We start from the raw sequence: 20,466 nt of genomic DNA on the forward strand, positions 1-20,466 counted from the left end.
ACTAGAATCTTCCCGACTGGTTTTTCTGCAGTAGATATGAGATTAAAAGTAGATACGAGTTTTAGCAGAGCATAAACACCACAACTGAGCTTGCTCCTCGTTGACTTTTATGTTGTGCTGAAATAGCAAGACTCAGCGGGTAGTATGACCTTGCTAGCCCTACTCGGAGTAGAGCCATCCGGGTCTGTTGATTTCAGTGGTTCTTCTGATGTCGGATGCAGCCCTAAACAGAGCTTATTTATGAACTCAAACAACTTTTTATATCCCGCCTTTCCGCAGGGCTGGAGGTGGCTTGCAACATTGACAAATGTGAAAAGGAAGGAAGAAAATCTAAGAGTAAAACAGTATGCAGGGGATAATATCTGTTCTAGTTAAGCAGCATTTGGTTTGTGGAGCAGGGAGAGGAGTCCCTCATGCAAATTAAGCACGTCTCCATATTCACAGATACTCTTGGATATACAGTAGTACCTCAGGTTACATACGCTTCAGGTTACATACACTTCAGGTTACAGACTTCGCTAACCCAGAAATAGTACCTCACGTTAAGAACTTTGCTTCAGGATGAGAACAGAAATCGCGCAGTGGCGGCGGTGAAGTGGTGCTTCAGGTTAAGAACAGTTTCAGGTTAAGAACGGACCTCTGGAACGAATTAAGTACTTAACCCGAGGTACCACTGTATTTTATGTCACCCTAAAAACTGAGGCCAGCCAGTGGAGTGTTTGAAGAGCCCCAAACCCTTGATATGCCTCGTGCTGTTTTTGCAACTTCTGCCCAATTTTCCATACGTACAGTGGTACCTCAGGTTAAGTACTTAATTCGTTCCGGAGGTCCGTTCTTAACCTGAAACTGTTCTTAACCTGAAGCACCACTTTAGCTAATGGGGCCTCCTGCTGCTGCCGCGCCGCCGGAGCACGATTTCTGTTCTCATCCTGAAGCAAAGTTCTTAACCTGAAGCACTATTTCTGGGTTAGCGGAGTCTGTAAACTGAAGCGTATGTAACTTGAGGTACCACTGTAAACAGAATAAGGAAGCAATGTAGCTTCTGCAGTGGTGGCCATTCTCTGCTGTTGCCAAAGAGCACAATGATCAGGAGATCTTCTGTCTCCAAGAGGGATTAAACTTCAGGCCTAAACTGCAAGGACAGCCTCCCAATGAGTTGAGCTCCCAAAGATCATGACCAGGTCATGGCGATTTCTCTGTTTTCAGACAGTCCAGACGAGTCTGCCATTGGCAAAGCCAGCATAAGCATTAACTTGGTGAGGTGATGATGATGGCACCATCACGATTTAAATATATTTGTCGCTTTTTACCCTCCAAAAAGCAACTTACCAAAATACTATAAAATATGCAAAAACACTACAATACAGTGGTACCTCGGTTTAAGTACTTAATTCGTTCCGGAGGTCCGTTCTTAACCTGAAAGTGTTCTTAACCTGAAGCACCACTTTAGCTAATGGGGCCTCCTGCTGCTGCTGCGCCGCCGGAGCACTATTTCTGTTCTCATCCTGAAGCAAAGTTCTTAACCCAAGGTACGATTTCTGGGTTAGTTAGCGGAGTCTGTAACCTGAAGCGTATGTAACCTGAAGCGTATGTAACCCGAGGTACCACTGTATTGGATGCTTCCGGACTGTCACTGTGTTAGGGTGGGATTCAGTGACTTATCAGAAAATTGAAGTTGCGCAATTAATAGTTGAGCTGGAGCTCTTGCGCAACAAACCCACTCTTCCTGCCCCACCCACCCCAAAGATCAGACTTTTATGATATGTAAAGTGAAGGGGGAACTGCCCTAGAAAGTGTGGGATAGGGCTTGCTTGACGCAGCGTTGTCTAACCTCCCTGCAAACAAATCAGGTATAAATCCTCAATAAGCTGGTTGTTTGTTGGTGAGCAGTGTTGATGGCAAAGAGCAAAGGATCCAGGGTGAAGGGAGCTCCCCAGATTCCTGGATCCATCCTTGAGCAAGGCCCTAGAAGTGCAAGGAAAGGCCCCTTGATAACCCAGATCACAGGGATGAAAGAGAGACAGGAATGGGTGTGTGTGTGTGGGCCCCTGTGTCAAAATTCACCCCCCCCCCACCATACACTGCAGGTGGTTGTGCTGGTGGAGTGAACTGTGTTAGACATATTTGTCATCCCATTTTACGTGTCTTAAAAACTTTGCTTTTTTCATTTAAAGCAGCCGACATTCTTATAACCAACCACGGCAGCTCAGAAACTGTAGAAGTTTAAACACACCAACACTGTTGCCATATCGATAACAAGATTAACAAATAAGCGCTGATAAAAGCAGTAATTGGCAAACAAGATTAAGGGAACAATATTAATACAAGAGCAACGGAGGTAAAATGCTGGCAAGAACAGGAAAAGGTTGTCTGGAAGGATGTGAGGTCGGGTTGTATGGCCCTGGGGTGAGAGGAGGGCAAGACTAGTTTGAGCTCAGGTCTTGGCAGGGTAAATCAGATGCGCCGAGTTTTCTTCTTAAAGGGGATTCTGGAGGGGCTGCGGAAACCTGGACTATCCCGCCATCTCTTTTGGGAGTCACTCTGCAATAAATTCCAAAGTGATGAGAGCTAAACAGATGTGCTTGACTCATTGATAGGTACAGCTGAACGACAGCAGAGTGTTGTGGCATTTGGCGCAATTCTGTGCAAACCCACAGAGTCTTGTTCTGGGCAAAAATTCCATGCTCCTGAGATGCTCCGCTTGGCTTATCACAAAAGCAAGTTTCCAGCCCTCGTGGTACACAAGGCCTTGGCTCGTGGCTGAGTGGTTTCCCCGCTGCCTTGCTCTTTTCCCAGGGGAAACCTGCTCTTTCTCTCTAAATCAGAGCAAACAGCAATCTGCGGGGAACCCAATTGCCGTTTGCTCCAGTTGAGCACTAAAGAGCCTTTCCCCTCGGGGAAAGCAGCGGGACAAGAAGACGTGTGGATAAACCCTCAGAATAGATGAAGTATTTCTTCACGTAGTGCGTAGTTTCTTCATTTATTTTTATTTAATAGATTTATATGCCAGCCTTCGTCATAAGATCTGAGAATAAAATACAGGATCAAAACGAGTAAACAAGGGAAACAAACCAGCAAAACAACCTTTCCACAGACACATTTAAAAAGCTGTAGAATATTAATCTTACGAAACTATGGAACTCCCTCCCACAGGAGGAGAGATGACTTTAAAAGAGGATTGGACAAATTTATGGAGGAGGAGGAGGAGGAGGGCTGTTGATGGCTATTCCCCATGATGCCTATGCTTCCTCCTTCCAGTGTTGAAGGTGATAATAATAATAATAATATTTATACCCTGCCCTCCCCAGCCAAGACCAGGCTCAGGGCGGCTAACACCAGGTACAAAAACAATTGATTAAAATACAACTTAAAAACGAGATTAAAGTACAACATTAAAATGCAGCCTCGTTTCAGCAGAAACTCAAATCAAAAACTTTTGGGGGATGGAAATGTCAAATCTTCACCAAGGCCAACTATCCAGACTGGTCCTACATGGGCCAGAAAAAAGCCAGGGAAGTCCCCAACTAGGCGTTCAATCACAGAAGGAGAAAGGAGAAAGGAAAGAGGGGGAGGGGATCAAGTTGATTCCAAGCCAAAGGTCAGGTGGAACAACTCTGTCTTACAGGCCCTGCGGAAAGAAATCAGATCCTGCAGGGCCCTGGTCTCATGAGGCACAGCGTTCCACCAGGCTGGAGCCAGTGTTGAAAAGGCCCTGGCTCTGGTTGAGGCCAGAACTCCAGCTGCTGGGAATTGCAGGGGGGGGGGCGAGCGCTGCTGTTGTGCCCACACCCTGCTTGTGAGAACAGGAGTCCCCTTTGGCCTGATCCAGACTCTTCTCAAGTTCTGTTTTACTTTCTGTATTATTTGTGTCTCCACTAGAGAGAATATGACCTCAATGCGTTACTCCCTTTTCCAGCAGTCTCTCTCCTTTCCGATGTGGGAGGGGACACACCCCACCAGCTACCTAGAATAAGAGATAAGTGCCCCCCCCCCCCCGAGGTGTCGTTACATTGGCAGGAAACGACTGCGAAAGCCACAGCCTTTCGACAGGAAACTTAATTTTCACACAGATGTTTCGTTGTTGAGCTGCCCCCACAAAGAGAAAAAGTGCCCATCCTATTGACTCTCTTGGAGACTTTTGCCCATGTCTTTTGGGGCCTGGGCTAGCTTTCCCAACTTCCTGGCACCTGGGCGACTTGAGATCTGTGCCTGCTCGCTGTGATCCTGCAGATATGGACACTGGATTCCCCGGCACCCTCTTGCCCGGCTCTCACCATGCTAATTCGTGGGCATAAAGACTTCCTGGCAGATGTGGTCTACATTGTCTTGGAGCTACTCATCGCAGTACTGGCCATCTTGGGCAACGTCCTGGTCTGCTGGGCCGTCTGCCTGAACAGCAACCTGCAGAACGTCACCAACTACTTTGTGGTGTCTCTGGCGGTGGCCGACATCGCGGTGGGCGTCCTCGCCATCCCCTTTGCCATCACCATCAGCACCGGCTTCTGCGCCTACTTCTATGGCTGCCTCTTCATCGCCTGCTTCGTCCTGGTCTTGACCCAGAGCTCCATCTTCAGCCTCCTGGCCATCGCGATCGACCGGATTATCGCCATCCGGATGCCCCTCAGGTAAATGTGCAGTTGATGACAATGACGACAAGCTGTGCTTTTTTTTCTAGGGGTAAAAGGTAAAGGTAAAGGACCCCTGGACAGTCCAGTCCAGTCAAAGGCGACTGTGGGGTTGTGGGGCTCATCCCGCTTTCAGGCCGAGGGAGCTGGCGTTTGTCCACAAACAGCTTTCCGGGTCATGTGGCCAGCACGACTAAACCGCTTCTGGCGCAACGGGACACTGTGACGGAAACCAGAGCGCATGGAAGTGCCGTTTACCTTCCCGCCGCAGTGGTACCTGTTTATCTGCTTGCACTGGCGTGCTTTCAAACTGCTAGGTTGGCAGGAGCTAGGACAGAGAAATGGGAGCTCACTCCATCACGCGGATTCGAACCGCCGACCTTCTGATTGGCAAGCCCAAGAGGCTCAGTGGTTTAGACCACAGCGCCACCCGCGCCCCTTGTGATTCTAGGGGTACCCAATGGTACACATTACTGGCACCTTTCCACACCCCCAAATGTTAAAAGTGTGGCACTTGCTGTAAGAACTTCATCATGAATACCGGTGGTGCTAACTTCAATAAAATATGGGGGGCAGGTAGGCCCCACCCTTCATATTAGATCACATGATGCGGCACATGCACACCATTTGAATGGCAATGCCCATCAATTGGGGTGGGGGCAGCTCCCTTAACAATTTTATTGGGGTGGGAAAGAACGCTTGGCCCCTAGGAATTGGCTCCTAGGGTGAGTACCAGCACCATGTCTTTTCTTTGGAAAAAAAGCACCGGTGACGACAGACAGGGCTCAAGGAGCACAGCTTCAGTGCAGACAGTGGCATAGCGTGGGTTGTCAGCACCCGGGGCAAGGCAAGTAATTTGCGCCCCCTAACCCGTGGATTTGCGCCCCCTAACCCTAACCCCCAGATGTTGCGCCCGGTGTGGCCGGCCCCCCCTGCACCCCCCACGCTACGCCACTGAGTGCAGAGCTTATTTCCCTTCTCCAGAACTAGCAGAAGCAGAATAAATTTGCTGCTGGAGGAGTCTGAAGTCCGTCACCAACTTTTCATCCGTTTTAAAAAGCCAGCGGGTGATGCTGGGATCTGCACGGCCGAAATCCCAGCTGGAGTTTTTGCTCCCCGCCACCCTGTCTGTTTGAGAGAAAAGTCCGTGTTTCATAATTTCGGCTTTTCCCAACCCTCTTCACTTGCTCTGAGCATGAGTCCCCTGAGAGCAGCGGCAGTCAGTCAGGGGGGCTGTTTGTAATGGCACGAAGCAGCCCCCTCCAGCGTGGGATAACAGCTGGGCAGCCTCAGAAGTCCACTTCACAGAGACTTAGCCCGCGCTGGGTCTTCTGTCCAAGTCTCTGAGTGCCTCGGGCTCAATCTCTTCCTCTCCCCCATTGTGATTTTTTAAATTTACAGTGAAAAGCTCAAGTGGAGTTTCCTGCCCTCTGAGTTTGAAGAGCAGCAGCAGTGGCTGGAAAGGCATATACAGTTCCTAAGGGCCAGGGAGGGGAAAGGGAAGGTCTAGCCCTTTGCCGTCTGTCTGTCTCTCAGCTGGGTTGACTCTCACTTCTCATCCAAACCACCTGGGCGGGAGAAACTTCTTCAGCTGCAGGTTCAGGAAATCGGCTGCCACAGGTTCCATCCTCTCAATGGGTGTAGCCAGGATCTATGCTATTGGGGGGCGGCGATACTCACCTGTCACCATCCTCTGTCCAGCTCTGTCTAGCAGATTTGGAATGAAATGTCTCAACAACAGTTGTTTGAAATTACTTTCTTTAGACCCCAAGTGCTCAGAAAAATCTGTCAAAATCTTCAGCCGTTTGAAAGCTAGCAAGTTTTTTTTTTAAAAAAAACAACAACACACAAACACCAGGGAGCACCTTTTGTGCGATTAACGAGTATGCTTTGCGAAATTACAAAGAGCACACATTTTTCCATATTATTTTTTTTTTTTTAAATCTAAACTCAAAACAAGTTTTCCTGGATTTGCTGGAAACCTTTTCAGCACTTCCTTCTCAAGTTCCTCCTTTTCTTTTCCCCAAGGCAGCCCTGTTTAGGGAAGCTTTTAATATTTGATGCATTACTGTATTTTAATATTTTGTTGGAAGCCGCCCAGAGTGGCTGGGGAAGCCCAGCCAGATGGGTGGGGTATAAATTATTATTATTATTATTATTATTATTATTATTATTATTATTATTACTAGTATTACTAGTATTACTACTATTACTATTATTATTCTGTTTATACACTGCCCTGTCATTGTCGACTTTAGCCAGGTCTTCATTCTCCGCAAGATATGATCTACAGTAGATGTAGTGCAAGGCTAAGCAAGAGAGATGACCAGTTAGACCCACTGCTGTAGTATCCTAAATTCTGATGTTCTGTAAAATAATGTCTCGCACATTTCCACGAAGGATGAAATGATATGCTACATTGCGTAGGTACAACAAATGCAAGCACAGACCTTTTCTAGGGAAATGCTCGCTAGGTAGGGAGATTGTGGTATCTCAGCAAACATTTCAATTTCAAATATTCTGATTATTTCTACTTTTAGTTAATTATCTTTATTTATTTCCTTGATTTAGTGGGGGCAGCTGCCCTCCCTTGGCTGTGCCCATGATCCTCTCTGCAACTGACTAGGCAGAGGAGAAACTGATCTGCTACGTTTCAACCTGCAGTTTTGTTTATAGCTCCTATAAAACCCCAACAAATGCAACAGGAGTGAGAGAGGAATTGGGGGTGAGGATGGGGGCTCTGTGCTCAGAAAGTGGACGTTCCCATTACACACATATGTGTGCATTGATTCATTCACCTTGTTCACACACCCCTGCCCTGCCTTTGCAGGTGGGAGAAAAGCAGCCCTCTTTGCAGGGTCGTCGTGTAGGGAGGTGAAATCTCCACCCCCTAAAATTTATACACCATTTGATTGCGGGGGAAACCTCAAAGCGGTTTACAAAAGATAGAACAGTGAAATCAAGACGGAATCACAACCCCGCTTTAAAACGCACAAAAGTGGAAATGCTAAAACAGATGAAAATAGCCTCAGCTTTATGAGCATCTGCTTAGGTTTGTCTGAACAGGGATGTTTTTAGCAGGAGCCAGCAAGAGTACAGTGAAGGCACCTTAAAGGTAAAGGTACCCCTGACCGTTAGGTCCAGTCGTGGACGACTTTGGGGTTGTGGCGCTCATCTCACTCTCTCTCTCTCTCTATATATATTTTAAATTATTAGATTTTCCACAATTATAACAAAAACCACAAAGCAGAATGACACACAAAAACAGAGAAAGAAAGAAAAAGAAAAATACATCAATAAACAAAAGAAGAAAAAAGGAACAATAAACAGATAAACAATAACAAACTTAATTCTTTACAAATCCAACCTTTTAAACATCTTGGTTGACTTCCTCTAGTCCCTCCCTTCTGAGTTTCCTCGTAGTTAAAAGTAACAGCTTTCCAATATCATTATTAAACCAAAACAATTTCCAATTATAGTCCATCTTATTCACTCATCTCGCTCTATAGGCCGAGGGAGCCGGTATTTGTCCACAGACAGCTTCTGGGTCATGTGGCCAGCATACTAAGCCGCTTCTGGCAAAACCAGAGCAGCGCACGGAAGCAGAAAGGCCCCTTACTGATCTCAATAGGCAGGGAGTTCCAAATTGCAGGTGGGGCCACACTAGGTATTATGTGCCAATTCACAACCACAGCCTGTTATTTTGAGCCTTCAGAATGCTAATGTTAACTTGCCCTGGGAGAGAAGTCATCAGTGCAGAGAGAAAGAAGGAAATCCAGGAAGAGGGATGAGGATGATGACTGATGCTTTATTGGCTGTTTGTGAAAGGAATTTGGCCTGCAGATGGGGCAGGGAAGGAGATGCAGACCAGGCCTGTAACATCACGGAGACATCCTCTGTCTCCTCCCTTCCGTAGGCAAAGGGTGGAGTGCATCTTGGTTGAAGCCCTGGTGGCTGCTGGAGAGCCTCCTTGGGAAATATAGCCAAATTGCCCTTTTGCAAGCCCGTGCTTTGGGGCCGAAACAGTGACTCGTACATTTATAAATAACAACTACAGCAATGGCGGTCCCGGGGCAGGGAAGTCTTTGCAGCTCCCCTCAAATGTGACCTGTTGTTTTTTGGCACACTGCAGATTTTGCTTCAGAGCCTCCCCACTGTGGCTTCTGCACTGGCTTGTGTGGCTCTAGGCAAATCAATTCAAAAGGCTCCCGCCCCCTCTCTCACACAAGCATCCTTCCTTGGGGTCATAGGCTGGGCTGCGGCGATGTCACGGAATGTTCATAAGTAGTCCAACTGCTGAGTTGAAGGGAGCTGTCTGTAGCAGGCGGGACTAACACCCTATTCAGGGGCCTGGTCTGATTCCTTGCCCCACAGCCAAGAAGTCCCTCCCACCCCGCACAGCCCCATTGATTTTGGGGGTGGCAGCAAAACCAAAACAAATTAAACACAGTTGTGGGATGGGCTGAGCCTAGCACTCTATTGGTGGATGCAAATCGCCCATACCTGGTCACCAGGTGGTCAGTTGATAAGCAGAGCTGGGACAGCAAACTCCTTGCTCTGGAGGAATCAGCCAAGGAGGGGGTGCTGTTTGCATATCAGAGTGGGCCAAAACAAAGAGCCCAGGCACCCCATGAAGCCTAGCTGTATGTTGCAGGGGCTGATGGGATTTGTAGTCCAAAATAGCCAGGCAAGCCCAAAGCATCTGGAGGAAAGTAGGTGGAGGAATTTAGACTTTCCTTACAAGATATTTTCCTTCCTTTAGGGATGTTTCAGATGAGGAGGAGGAGGAGGAAGAGGAGGGTTGGGTTGAGTGGACTTTGGATGCCCTCGGTAAACTGAGGGGCTTTGATGCCATCACCTGTGTTTAAACTAAGAGGCAGGTCGGTCCTGATAAATATTGGCAAATATTAGCTTGGATTGTGTCCCTCCTCTCCGGGTGCTCTCTTTCTCCTCCTCTTACCAAGTTATATAACTAATGCTATTAATTAAATAAACATTGTTCCTTAATGGATGGATTAAGTGCTGGCAGCTCTTGGCTGGATCTGAATCGGAAGTTGCAGAGGACAAAGTCAAATGATTGGTTTTCAGCTCTACATTCCCCACCACCAGAAAAAGCATAAAGTGCCAATGGGATGTGGTCCCTTTACCCCACTTGTGCTCACCTGATGTCAAAGAGTTAAAAAAAACAACTATGTGGCTTTTTGTCAACGTCTGAAAGCAGTTTTGGGAAGCTTTTAATTATTATTATTATTTCTTATACCCCAATCATCTGACTGGGTTGCCCCAGTAACTCTTGGCAGCTTCCAACAAAAATACACACAGAGAGAAAAAAGCACATCAAACATTAAAAGCTTCCCAAAACCGGGCTGCCTTCAGATGTTTACAAAAAGTCACATAGTTTTTTAACTCTTTGACATTTGACAGGAGGAGGTTCCACAGGGTGGATGCAACTACCCAGAAGGTTTCCTGCCTGGTTCCCTATAACATACCCTCCAACATTTCTCTGATGGAAATAGGGCCGTCCCATTCCATAATGACAATTTTACTGTTTATACCCCACACATCTTACTGGGTTGCCACTCTGGGCTGCTTCCAACATTTATAAAAACATAATCATTCAACATTAAAAAAACAACCCACTTCCTTATACAGGATTGCCTTCAGATGGCTCTGGGGTCGGATAACTCCATACCCTCCAACATTTCTCCAATGAAAATAAGGGAAAGTGGGACATTCCAGGATCAAATCAGAAACCGGGGCGGCTTCTCTAAATCAGAGATGTCCCTGGAAAATAGAGACACTTGGAGGATCTGCTGTAACCTCACTTCTCACAGTGAGGGAACCACCAGAAAGCCGTCAGAGATAGACCTCCGTGTCTGGGCTGAATAATGGGGGTGGAGATGCTCCTTCAGGTAAACAGGACTGAGGCTGTTTAGGGCTTTAAAGGTCAACACCAAGCATTTGAGTTGTCCTTGGAAATGTACTGAGAACCAATGTCGATCTTTTCGGACCAATGTTACGTGGGTCATAGCCTTTTTTGCAAGTCGCAACATCTCCAGATCCTACTGTTGACTTTCCTTGGCTCTTCTCCTTCCAGGTACAACGCTTTGGTGACGGGCTCTCGGGCGAAAAGCATCATTGGCATCTGCTGGGTCTTGTCCTTCATCATTGGCCTGACTCCCATGCTGGGATGGCACAAGCCTGCCTTGGGCAACCAGGGTTCCTCTTCCTCTTCCTCCTCCTCCTCCTCCTCCTCTGCTGGGGTGTGCACCAACGAGTCCTCTTCCTCCTTCTTGTCCTCCCCCTCCACTACGACCCCTTCCGGCAACTGCAGCAGCGACATGTTGGCCTGCCTCTTTGAGTCTGTGGTCACCATGGAATATATGGTCTACTACAACTTTTTCGCCTGCGTCCTCACCCCGCTGCTCCTGATGTTCGGCATCTACCTGAAGATCTTCATGGCCGCCCGGCGGCAGCTCAAGCAGATGGAGAACAAGGCGACGCCCGGGGAACGTTCCCGCTCCATCTTGCAGAAGGAAGTCCACGCGGCCAAGTCGCTGGCCATCATCGTCGGGCTGTTTGCCTTCTGCTGGCTGCCCATGCACACCGTCAACTGCTACATCCTCTTCCGACGGGGCTGCGGACGCCCTCCGCTCTGGCTGATGTACCTCGCCATCATCCTCTCCCATGCCAACTCCGTGGTGAACCCTCTGATCTACGCCTACAGGATCCGGGAGTTCAGGCTGACTTTCCGCAAGATCATCGGGCAGCACATCCTGGGCAGAAAGCAACGCTTCAAGGGGACCACGGCCAGCCGGAGGTCCTCTGCTCACGCGGAGGAAGACGGCGAGAGTGCCGGCATGCAGATCACCAAGTACGCTCTGAACTTCTACCCCGGAGGGGACTTGGATGGCATCCACAGGGACGGGGATTGGGGGAAAACCAAAGTGGGCTTGGAACTGCACCAGAGCAAGAAGGCTTTGGCTGGGGAGGCAAATGGCCACACAGCCCACCCCTGCAAAAACGGGGATCTCTCCCAAGCCTGCAGAGACATGGACCTGCTGAGCCAAGAGCTGCTGGCGATTCGGGACTCCTATGCCGCTGACCTGGAGACTTCGGCCGTAGAAGCCTCTGATGGGTCCTGAGGCCCCCTCAGGATGCAACGCGGCTGGAATGAAATCTTCCCTCCCCCCAGTGGTCTGCTTTCCTCGCAGCAAGAAGGAGAGAAGGGGAGGGCAAAGGTTTGGGTCCTGGTGATAGAAGGGGAGGGGTCCCTGACACAACTGACAGAAAGACCTGAAGCGGCCTGGGGAGAAGGCAGGAAATGGCCAGGGGGCTTTTTCCCAGCCAAAGGTCAAAGGTGAAGATGGGCGGGACACAGAGACACACTTCTTGTTGCCTTTAGAAGACTGCTGGGGGAGGGCCCGCGGCAACATCCGATGTTGCTTGGGGCATCTGTGGCTGCCTATGGCCACAGCCCAGTTGTACCAGGAGAAAATGAAGGGGTCAATGGAAAGGTGCTTCATAGTGCCAAGAAGCCGTGATTCCTGCATTGCAGGGGGTTGGACTAGATGACCCCTGGGGTGCCTTCCAACACTACAATTCTATGATTCTGTGAGGAGCAGAATGGGAAGTTTTTTGCTGGGCACCCAGCTAGGGTGATACCAGGCTCGTTCCTGGAGCTGGCGAGAGAGAGAGAGTGTGCAAGAGCGCATGGTTTGGAGGCATTAGAGACACATCCATTTGTGTAAAATCTTGAATAGGAAGCTTTATGATGCGATTTTGATTTTCCTCTGGCTGCCATAAGTCTTCTTGGGGACAGGGCAGGGCAGTTGCCTCCTTAGCCTCTTCCACCAGGCCGTCTCCTAGGTAGGGTCTGGCATGATGGAAATTAGTAGGTGCCTGTGCTCCAGTTTGCTCCCAGGGCACGGGTGCCTTTGAGATGATTAGGGGGGTCAACTTGCTCAGCAAAGAGGTAGCTTCCCAAGGGACCACCTGCCTGCAGCTGGCAAGGAGAGCCTGCACGGGTCACCCACAAAGCTGGCCCAGCACAGATCTACGCACTGAGAGAGTCCCTGGGACTCAGCCCTAGAACCGTATAGATTTGAACTCAGTGCCCAGATGAGAAGCAACCCAGAGGGTTACTGCTTTTAAGGCCCAATGCCAGATTTCTCCCCAGAGTGTGTCTGCTAGCCAGAAACATCTTGGCAACCTTTCCAAACAGCTCCCAGATGGAAAACTCGTCTCCACTCCACTCCACTCCACCCCACCCCCACCCCGCTTGTGGTCTGGCACCTAGCTGAAATCTGCCAGGCAAACCTGTTTCACAGGCGACTGCTGTTCTTCTCGGTGAAGGCGATGGCACCACGGACTGTTGTGCATCAGTTGAGCAGTTGTTGTTATAGCGGCAAAGCTCTGACATGACAAGATGGCAGCTTTGCATTGAGGGACGGCTGGGCTTGTCTTGGGGTTTTGTACATAGAGTCAGAACGGGCCTCTCATCTCAACCAAAATGGTCACCCTTTGAAGAAATGTGAAGGAGGACCTTCGGCAGGTAGGAGGAGGAGGCAGAGATTGTGATGACACAAGGAGGGCTGTTCAGTCTGGTGCGTCACCCATCCTTCTGAAACCGTCCATCTTCTAGTGTACACTGAATGTTTGCCCTTTGTTATTGTCATAGATCATGCTCTGTGCCCCCCCCCATTTTAATAAGCTTTTGTTTCTGTTTTCAAGCAGCGTAAAACTGTTTTTTAAAAAAATAAAACTAAAACAAATGGTGACGTCTAAGTTTTGAAATTTCCATTAAAACCATCTCCCCTTGAACGCATTCTCTTGTTCTGGTTTCTCATGGCTGTGCCTGGGAACAACTGAGGCCTGTGGATAGAGGGTGGTATACAAATTTAATTGACAACAACAACAACAACAGATTCATAGCCTCTGCCATGGGACTTTACAAACTTCCTCAGTGTGGCTTGCCAGGCTGCCTTTGAGATCTTAACCACTTCCTCTGGTGGGCTGGAGAAGGAGCTGGTGTCTTGCTTGGGGATCGGGCCCTAGCCCAGCATCCTTTGCGAGAATCCCAGCAGATAAATGGTGGGCCATTGAAACTTGGGCAGTGCCCTGCCTCCCATCTCTTCCCCCCCTGTCTCGCCATGCAGGAGAGCTCATATGGTCACAGCAGCTGACCAGGCCCAAATCTGTCGCTTGTGATGTAAATAAACACACATCCAGCTAAAAATACCTCCGAGCTGATCTTAGGCAACTGAAAGACAGTTTTCTGAAAGAGAGTTGGTTTGTTTTTGTGTGCCCATGTGTTTGCTGTACAGGAGGCGGCTGTTTGGGGCTAGGTGGTGCCCGTTCAGTATCTGTGATGATGGTGATGCCATCAGCCACACCACAAAGTGACCAGGTGAGGAATCAGACCTAGTAGTCTCAGCAACACTCTCTAGGTCTTGCCCCAATGAAGCAGTTTTGAGGACTGAAGCTCCCTGCCTTCCCAATATCCACTAGGACTCCTCCTCTCCAGGGTCTTTCCCATGCAGTCTCAGGCTGTGTCTGCACACAAGCACGTTCTGTTCTTTCCTTTTTATTTATGCATGTGTTCTCGGAGACTAGTGGGGAGGGGAGATGGTTACAGCAGGAGGGGGAGACTTCCTGGATTCTTCAGCGGCCTTCATGTTCCCTCTCCTCTCCTCTTCAGCCTCCGCTTCTGATTCCGTTTCTGGAGTCCTCTCTGCCACAGCCTCTTCCTGCTCACTAAACCCTGTTGCCTTTTCAGCTTCCCACACCACCTCCTCCCAGTCTGCTCCCTCTTCTCCCTGTGACCGCTCATAGTCATCACCTCTCCCCTGGTTCTGAGTTTTCTTCCCCTGGGAGTTCCTTGACTGGTGCCTCCCACCATCCTCTGCATCTAGCCAGTCCAACACACACACACACACACCCCATAATCCTGCTGCTAATTTCACTTTCCCCAGCCAGCTAGTACAAGATTTACAGTAAACATCCTGGCCAGACAAGGAGCTGCCAAAAGAAGGAGGCAGGCTTGGGCACAAGGGATGAGATGATTTGCCTTGCTGTGTGGCTTGCTAGGTTGAGCTGCCTCTGGCAACTCCCTTCCCATCAGAGGAGGGGATTATGCTCGGAGGCACCCTCAACCTCCACCAGGCCTCAGCTGCCTTAGCCTCCCTGGCACTCTCTTCATGAAGCTGTTTCTAATGCTTTTTTGTATGTTGTGTGGGGAAAGACGCCTTCACCACTTGGTTTTCTGCAGAGCAGGCCTGCCCAGCTGAAGAACACACCCAGAGCTGTGAGGCTCCTCCACTCACTCCAGAGCACAGAGATCTCTGGGTCAGTCACCCACAGGACCACACGCAGCAGGAAGTGTGGGAAAATACCAGCAAAAGAACCTCGTCTGCTGACAGAAGACTCCCGCAAATAAGAGTCTCGTGGTGAGCTGCTGGAGGCCTCTGCCAAATACTGTCCCAAAATCAGGCTACAGGAGACCCTCAGTTCCTCAGCTGTCCATCATCCCCATCACTTGTGTTGCCCACCTGCCACGACCCTCACTGAGGGGGGTGGGGAAATACCAGGGTAGTATTTTTGCAGAAATCTTTGCTGTTTCCAGCCAATTTGTCCCATTCATCAGATTCTGGCCTCCTCCAACCAGCCAGTTGACATAGAGCATCCCTCCTAATTGTTTTGCACAAAGTTCACTGGGAAGTTAGACCATGTTACTCAGTTGCTAAGTAAGGAGTCTCCTCATGAGTAAGCAATCCCTGAAACACACCCGTCACCAGCTCATGATGTGGTCTCTGCCTCCTTGCCCTTGGTTTGTGTTCCCCTGCCTTGCTGTGTTATATTTTGCCTGAACTCCCTGCGAGGTTGACCATGGACTTCTCACCTAACCTGGACCCATCCTAGACGGAGTCTCTGTGGTAAACAAAATCTGCCCTTTTCCCCATATGGCATATACAAGAGCCCGTATAGAGTCCTTACGTGGGTTCCCTATCAGTAGGAGAAAATAACAGAGGCCGACCAGAGAATATTGAGAAGCAAAGCAGCTAGTAAGCCTGATCTTTATTAAAGCTGTTGCAACAGGGTGCTCCCCTCACCCGCAGGAGGACGGAGGGGGACCCAGAACAAAGGTGTGCCTGCCCTTATACAGACATTTTAAATTCCCTGCCTTGGAGCTCAAGACCACCCCTCCATACATCATACATACAGTATGTCACAGAAGGGGTGTAACCCAAGACCACCCCCCACAAACACCATACCTACATCACAGAAAAGGTGGTCTACAACAGAAATTTGAATGCTGCTGTTTTTCCTGTCTGCTAGGTTATATGATAATGCCTTATCTGATTGCCTTTCCTGGTAGTCCGCCCATTCCTTTGAAATGGTGATTACTAAATTCCTGTAACAAGGAAGGTTTTTTTCACCTCCTCCCTCCTTGCAGAGAAACATTTGGTCAGCTTGGGAGTCAAAATGGTTTCTGGATGGCCTTCCTGTGCTGATCTATGTACGTGCTTGGTTGGTACATTTATGAACATTTATTATTATATATAAGACCTTAAATTTTATTATTACATCTCCCTGTTGGACCTTGGATTTATTCGGGCTGCGCTCCACTAGAAACCCTCTTGCTAAGGGTTTGTCTTGCCAAAGGGCAAGTGTCTTGCTAAGGAACTCCTGTCTCCTGAAATTGGGACCCTCGTTCCTGAGGTCACCCACTTTAGCGGGACAGGTATCCTGAAATGGAAGTATGGAGGTTGTTACCCTTTACATTATTAGAAGGAAGAGGCACCTGGCCACACAACTGCAAGGCCCAAGGCTCCTGAACCTGCACTTCTTTGGCCTGAATTGGGAGATGACACATCATTTAAAGCCAGAATCTCAGACCCTCCAAGTGTCCCTATTTTCCAGGCACATCCCCGATTTAGATAAACTGTCCTGGTTTCTGATTTGATCCCAGAAAGTCCCACTTTTGCTTAAGGTAAAGGTAAAGGTACCCCTGCCCATACGGGCCAGTCTTGACAGACTCTAGGGTTGTGCGCCCATCTCACTCAAAGAGGCTGGGGGCCAGCGCTGTCCGAAGATACTTCCGGGTCACGTGGCCAGCGTGACATCGCTGCTCTGGCGAGCCAGAGCCGCACACGGAAACGCCGTTTACCTTCCCGCTAGTAAGCGGTCCCTATTTATCTACTTGCACCCGGGGGTGCTTTCGAACTGCTAGGTTGGCAGGCGCTGGGACCGAACAATGGGAGCGCACCCCGCCGCGGGGATTCGAACCGCCGACCTTTCGATCGGCAAGCCCTAGGCGCTGAGGCTTTTACCCACAGCGCCACCTGCGTCCACTTTTGCTTAGGATGTCCCTATTTTCATTGGAGAAATGTTGGAGCTGTCTGAAGACAATCCTGCATAAGGAAGGTTTTTTTTAAATGTTTAATGATTTGTTATGTTTTTATATATGTTGGAAGCTGCTCAGAGTGACTGGGGCAACCCAGTAAGATGTGTGGGGTACAGTGGTACCTTGTGTTACAGATGCTTCAGGTTACAGATTCCACTAACCCAGAAATAGAACCTCAGGTTAAGAACTTTGCTTCAGGATGAGAACAGAAATCGTGTGGCGGTGGCGGGAGGCCCCATTAGCTAAAGTGGTACCTCAGGTTAAGAACAGTTTCAGGTTAAGAACGGACCTCCGGAACGAATTAAGTTCTTAACCAGAGGTAAAGGTAAAGGGACCCCTGACCATTAGGTCCAGTTGTGACAGACTCTGGGGTTGTGGCACTCATCTCGCTTTATTGGCCGAAGGAGCCGGCGTACAGCTTCCGGGTCATGTGGCTAGCATGACTAAGCCGCTTGTGGAGAACCACAGCAGCACATGGAAACGCCATTTACCTTCCTTCTGGAGCGGTACCTATTTATCTACTTGTACTTTGATGTGCTTTCGAAGTGATAGGTTAGCAGGAGCAGGGACCAAACAATGGGAGTTCACCCCATCGCGGGGATTTGAACCGCCAACCTTCTGATCGGCAAGTCCTAGGCTCTGTGGTTTAACCCACAGCGCCACCCGCGTCCCAAAGGTACCACTGTATAAATAGTAAAATTATCATGGAATGGAACGTCCTGTTTTCACCGGAGAAATGTTGTAGGGTATGGAATCTCTAGGCTGAATCTGGGATCCTTCGTCATCCCTCCATTGTCCAGCCGAGTGTGAAGCTAGGAAACCTTCTGCGATACTGGATGTTTTTGTTCTGAAACATCAAAGAGGAGGCAGCACTGGGGAAACAATGGAGCACCTGAAGCCCAAGGGCTGCCCCCACCCATTGCCTCCTCAGGGAAACAATGCCTGGCAAGAAGAAAGGCCATTCAGCACCTCCACTGCAAAGACACTACCCCTCACCTGCCTGGGAAATCCAAGCAAAGTCAGTCCGGCAGGTCATTTGGAGGAAGTGAGAGAAGCAATTCTGGCAGGAGAGAGAGCAAGGCTGACCATTTTTCTTCTTCGCTGGCTTCTTCCTCGGAAAGCAAGCTTCTTTTGGAGGATGCTATGCAGGGGGATCCTATCTAAAATAAGCTAGTGGAAAGCCAAGAGGGCAGCGAGGTCATTAAGCTATTCGGGGGAATTATATATATATATAAAACAAACTGTGATGTGGGTGGCAGCTGTTAAGTGTCCACTACAGGAATGGTGCCTCTTGAACCCACATCCTGTTATTGAAGGAGAAGAGGAAGCCCCAGCCAATGGCAGTGAAGGGGGCAGGAAGATGCTGCAAGCCGTTCCAGGCTCAAAGGGCTTCCATGCTGCATCCCCTTGAGCAATGCCATGCTGGAATAATAATAATAATAATAATAATAATAATAATAATAATAATAATAATTTGTTATTTCTACCCCTCGCCCATCTGGCTGGGTCTCCCCATCCACTCTGGGCGGCTTCCAACAAAGATTAAAAATACATTAAAATGTCACACATTTAAAACTTCCCTAAACAGGACTGCCTTCAGATGTCTTCTAAATGTCAGGTACAGTGGTACCTCTGGTTAAGAACTTAATTCGTTCCAGAGGTCCGTTCTTAACCTGAAACTGTTCTTAACCTGAAGCACCACTTTAGCTAATGGGGCCTCCCGCTGCCGCCGCACCGCCGGAGCATAATTTCTGTTCTCGTCCTGAAGCAAAGTTCTATTTCTGAGGTACTATTTCTGGGTTAGCGGAGTCTGTAACCTGAAGCATATGTAACCTGAAGCGTATGTAACCCGAGGTACCACTGTAGTTGTTTATCTCTTTGACATCTGATGGGAGGGCATTCCACGGGGCGGGTGCCACTACCAAGAAGGCCCTCTGTCTGGTTCCCTGTAGCTTTGCTTCTCACAGTGAGGGAACCGCCAGAAGGCCCTAGGCCCTGGATCTCAGTGTCCAGGCTGAACGATGGGGGTGGAGACGCTCCTTCAGGTGTACTGGGCCCAGCAATGTGCACCTGTTGATTGGTACAGTCCATAGGCACATAACTGCGCTTGTGGACTGTTACTCTGTTATTACTGTTATTTTTATTTATTAGATTTATCTACTGCCCTTTGTCACATGATCTCAGGGCCAGTGTGGTGTAGTGGTTAAGAGCAGTGGACTCGTAATCTGGTGAACCGGGTTCGATTCCCTGCTCTTCCACATGCAGCTGCTGGGTGACCTTGGGCCAGTCACACTTCTCTGAAGTCTCTCAGCCCCACTCACCTCACAGAGTGTTTGTTGTGGGGGAGGAAGGGAAAGGAGATTGTGAGCTGCTTTGAGACTCCTTCGGGTAGCAATAAAGCGGGATATCAAATCCAAACTCTTCTTCTTCTTCAGGGCAGTTCACGAGATAAAAACACAAGGCGAAAGCACAAATGAATAGCTAAGACAGAAACAACAAGACAATAACACACACCCATTCCCACAAACATATTTAAAAGGCCGTAGGATACTAATCAGCGAAAGGCCTGGCTGAAGAGGAACGTTTTCGCCTGGCACCTAAAGATATGTAATGAAGGCGTCCGATTAACATCCCTGGGAAAAAACATTCCAAAAACAGGGAGCCACCACAGAAAAGGCCTGTTCTTGGGTCGCCACCCTCTGGCCCTCACGTGGAGGAGGCACACAAAGAAGGGCATCAGATGATGAACGCAGAGTCCGGGTTGCTTTCTATGGGGAGAGGTATTTGTGTGCACTGATTGAATGTCATGTGTGAGCATTCTTTCTGCCAAGGACAGTTCTGAGCCCCAGAGCCCATCACAAGCCCAGGCCACTCTTGCTAACCCCTCCTGCTTTCCAGCCTCTGAGCTATATTCAGTTCTGGCCGCAGAGACATTGCTGCACCTGAAGCAAATAGTCAAATTGCCACCTGCTCATAAACAAATAAAAAGGATGCCTCGTTGAAGGCAGGGAAATCACAACTTTGTCAATTCTGTCACCCAAGCCGACTGCTTTGCCTCATTTCCTGACCCGGGGGGCGGCCCTTGGCTAGGCGGAAGTTTCACTGCCAAGTTGCATGTGGCAGAGAGAGAGAGACACGCAAATCTGATATCTTAAATTTCAGAGTCTGATGGGTATGGCTGGTTCTTCATATTTCCATATATTGCAGTTGGAACTTTGTTCATCTGCCTCTGGCAACAGACCAGTTCAATAGGCTCCTCTGTTATGGAGAACAATATCAAAGGATTCTTTAGTGATTGTTTCTGGTTCTTTGGGAGTCCATGTTTATAGCCAGCAAAATGTTTGATTAAAAGTGTGAAAAGTTGGTGGCTTGTCATCCCCTTTGTTTTCTGTTGTTCCCATTTTACAGGTGAGACTGACTGATAGTAATTTGCCC

At 48.9% G+C, this 20,466-nt stretch overlaps 1 protein-coding gene across 3 annotated transcripts in view; it reads left to right on the forward strand.

Moving 5' to 3' along the window:
* Positions 1-13,403, forward strand: part of ADORA2A (adenosine A2a receptor) — a 30,064-nt gene extending 16,661 nt beyond the window's left edge. The window contains exons 2-3 of one of the 3 annotated variants that reach the window (XM_083417821.1): positions 3,880-4,625; positions 10,723-13,403. In XM_083417821.1, coding sequence (XP_083273947.1) covers positions 4,276-4,625; positions 10,723-11,770 — 1,398 coding nt within the window. In that variant the 5' untranslated portion in view covers positions 3,880-4,275 and the 3' untranslated portion in view covers positions 11,771-13,403. The remainder of the gene's footprint in view (positions 1-3,879; positions 4,626-10,722) is intronic. The other 2 variants (XM_083417822.1, XM_083417820.1) reach the window with 2 other exon arrangements.
* Positions 13,404-20,466: the final 7,063 nt, after the last annotated feature.

This window comes from Podarcis tiliguerta, assembly GCF_965153285.1.
Source record: "Podarcis tiliguerta genome assembly, chromosome: 16".
In the NCBI taxonomy this organism is placed as follows: domain Eukaryota; kingdom Metazoa; phylum Chordata; class Lepidosauria; order Squamata; family Lacertidae; genus Podarcis; species Podarcis tiliguerta.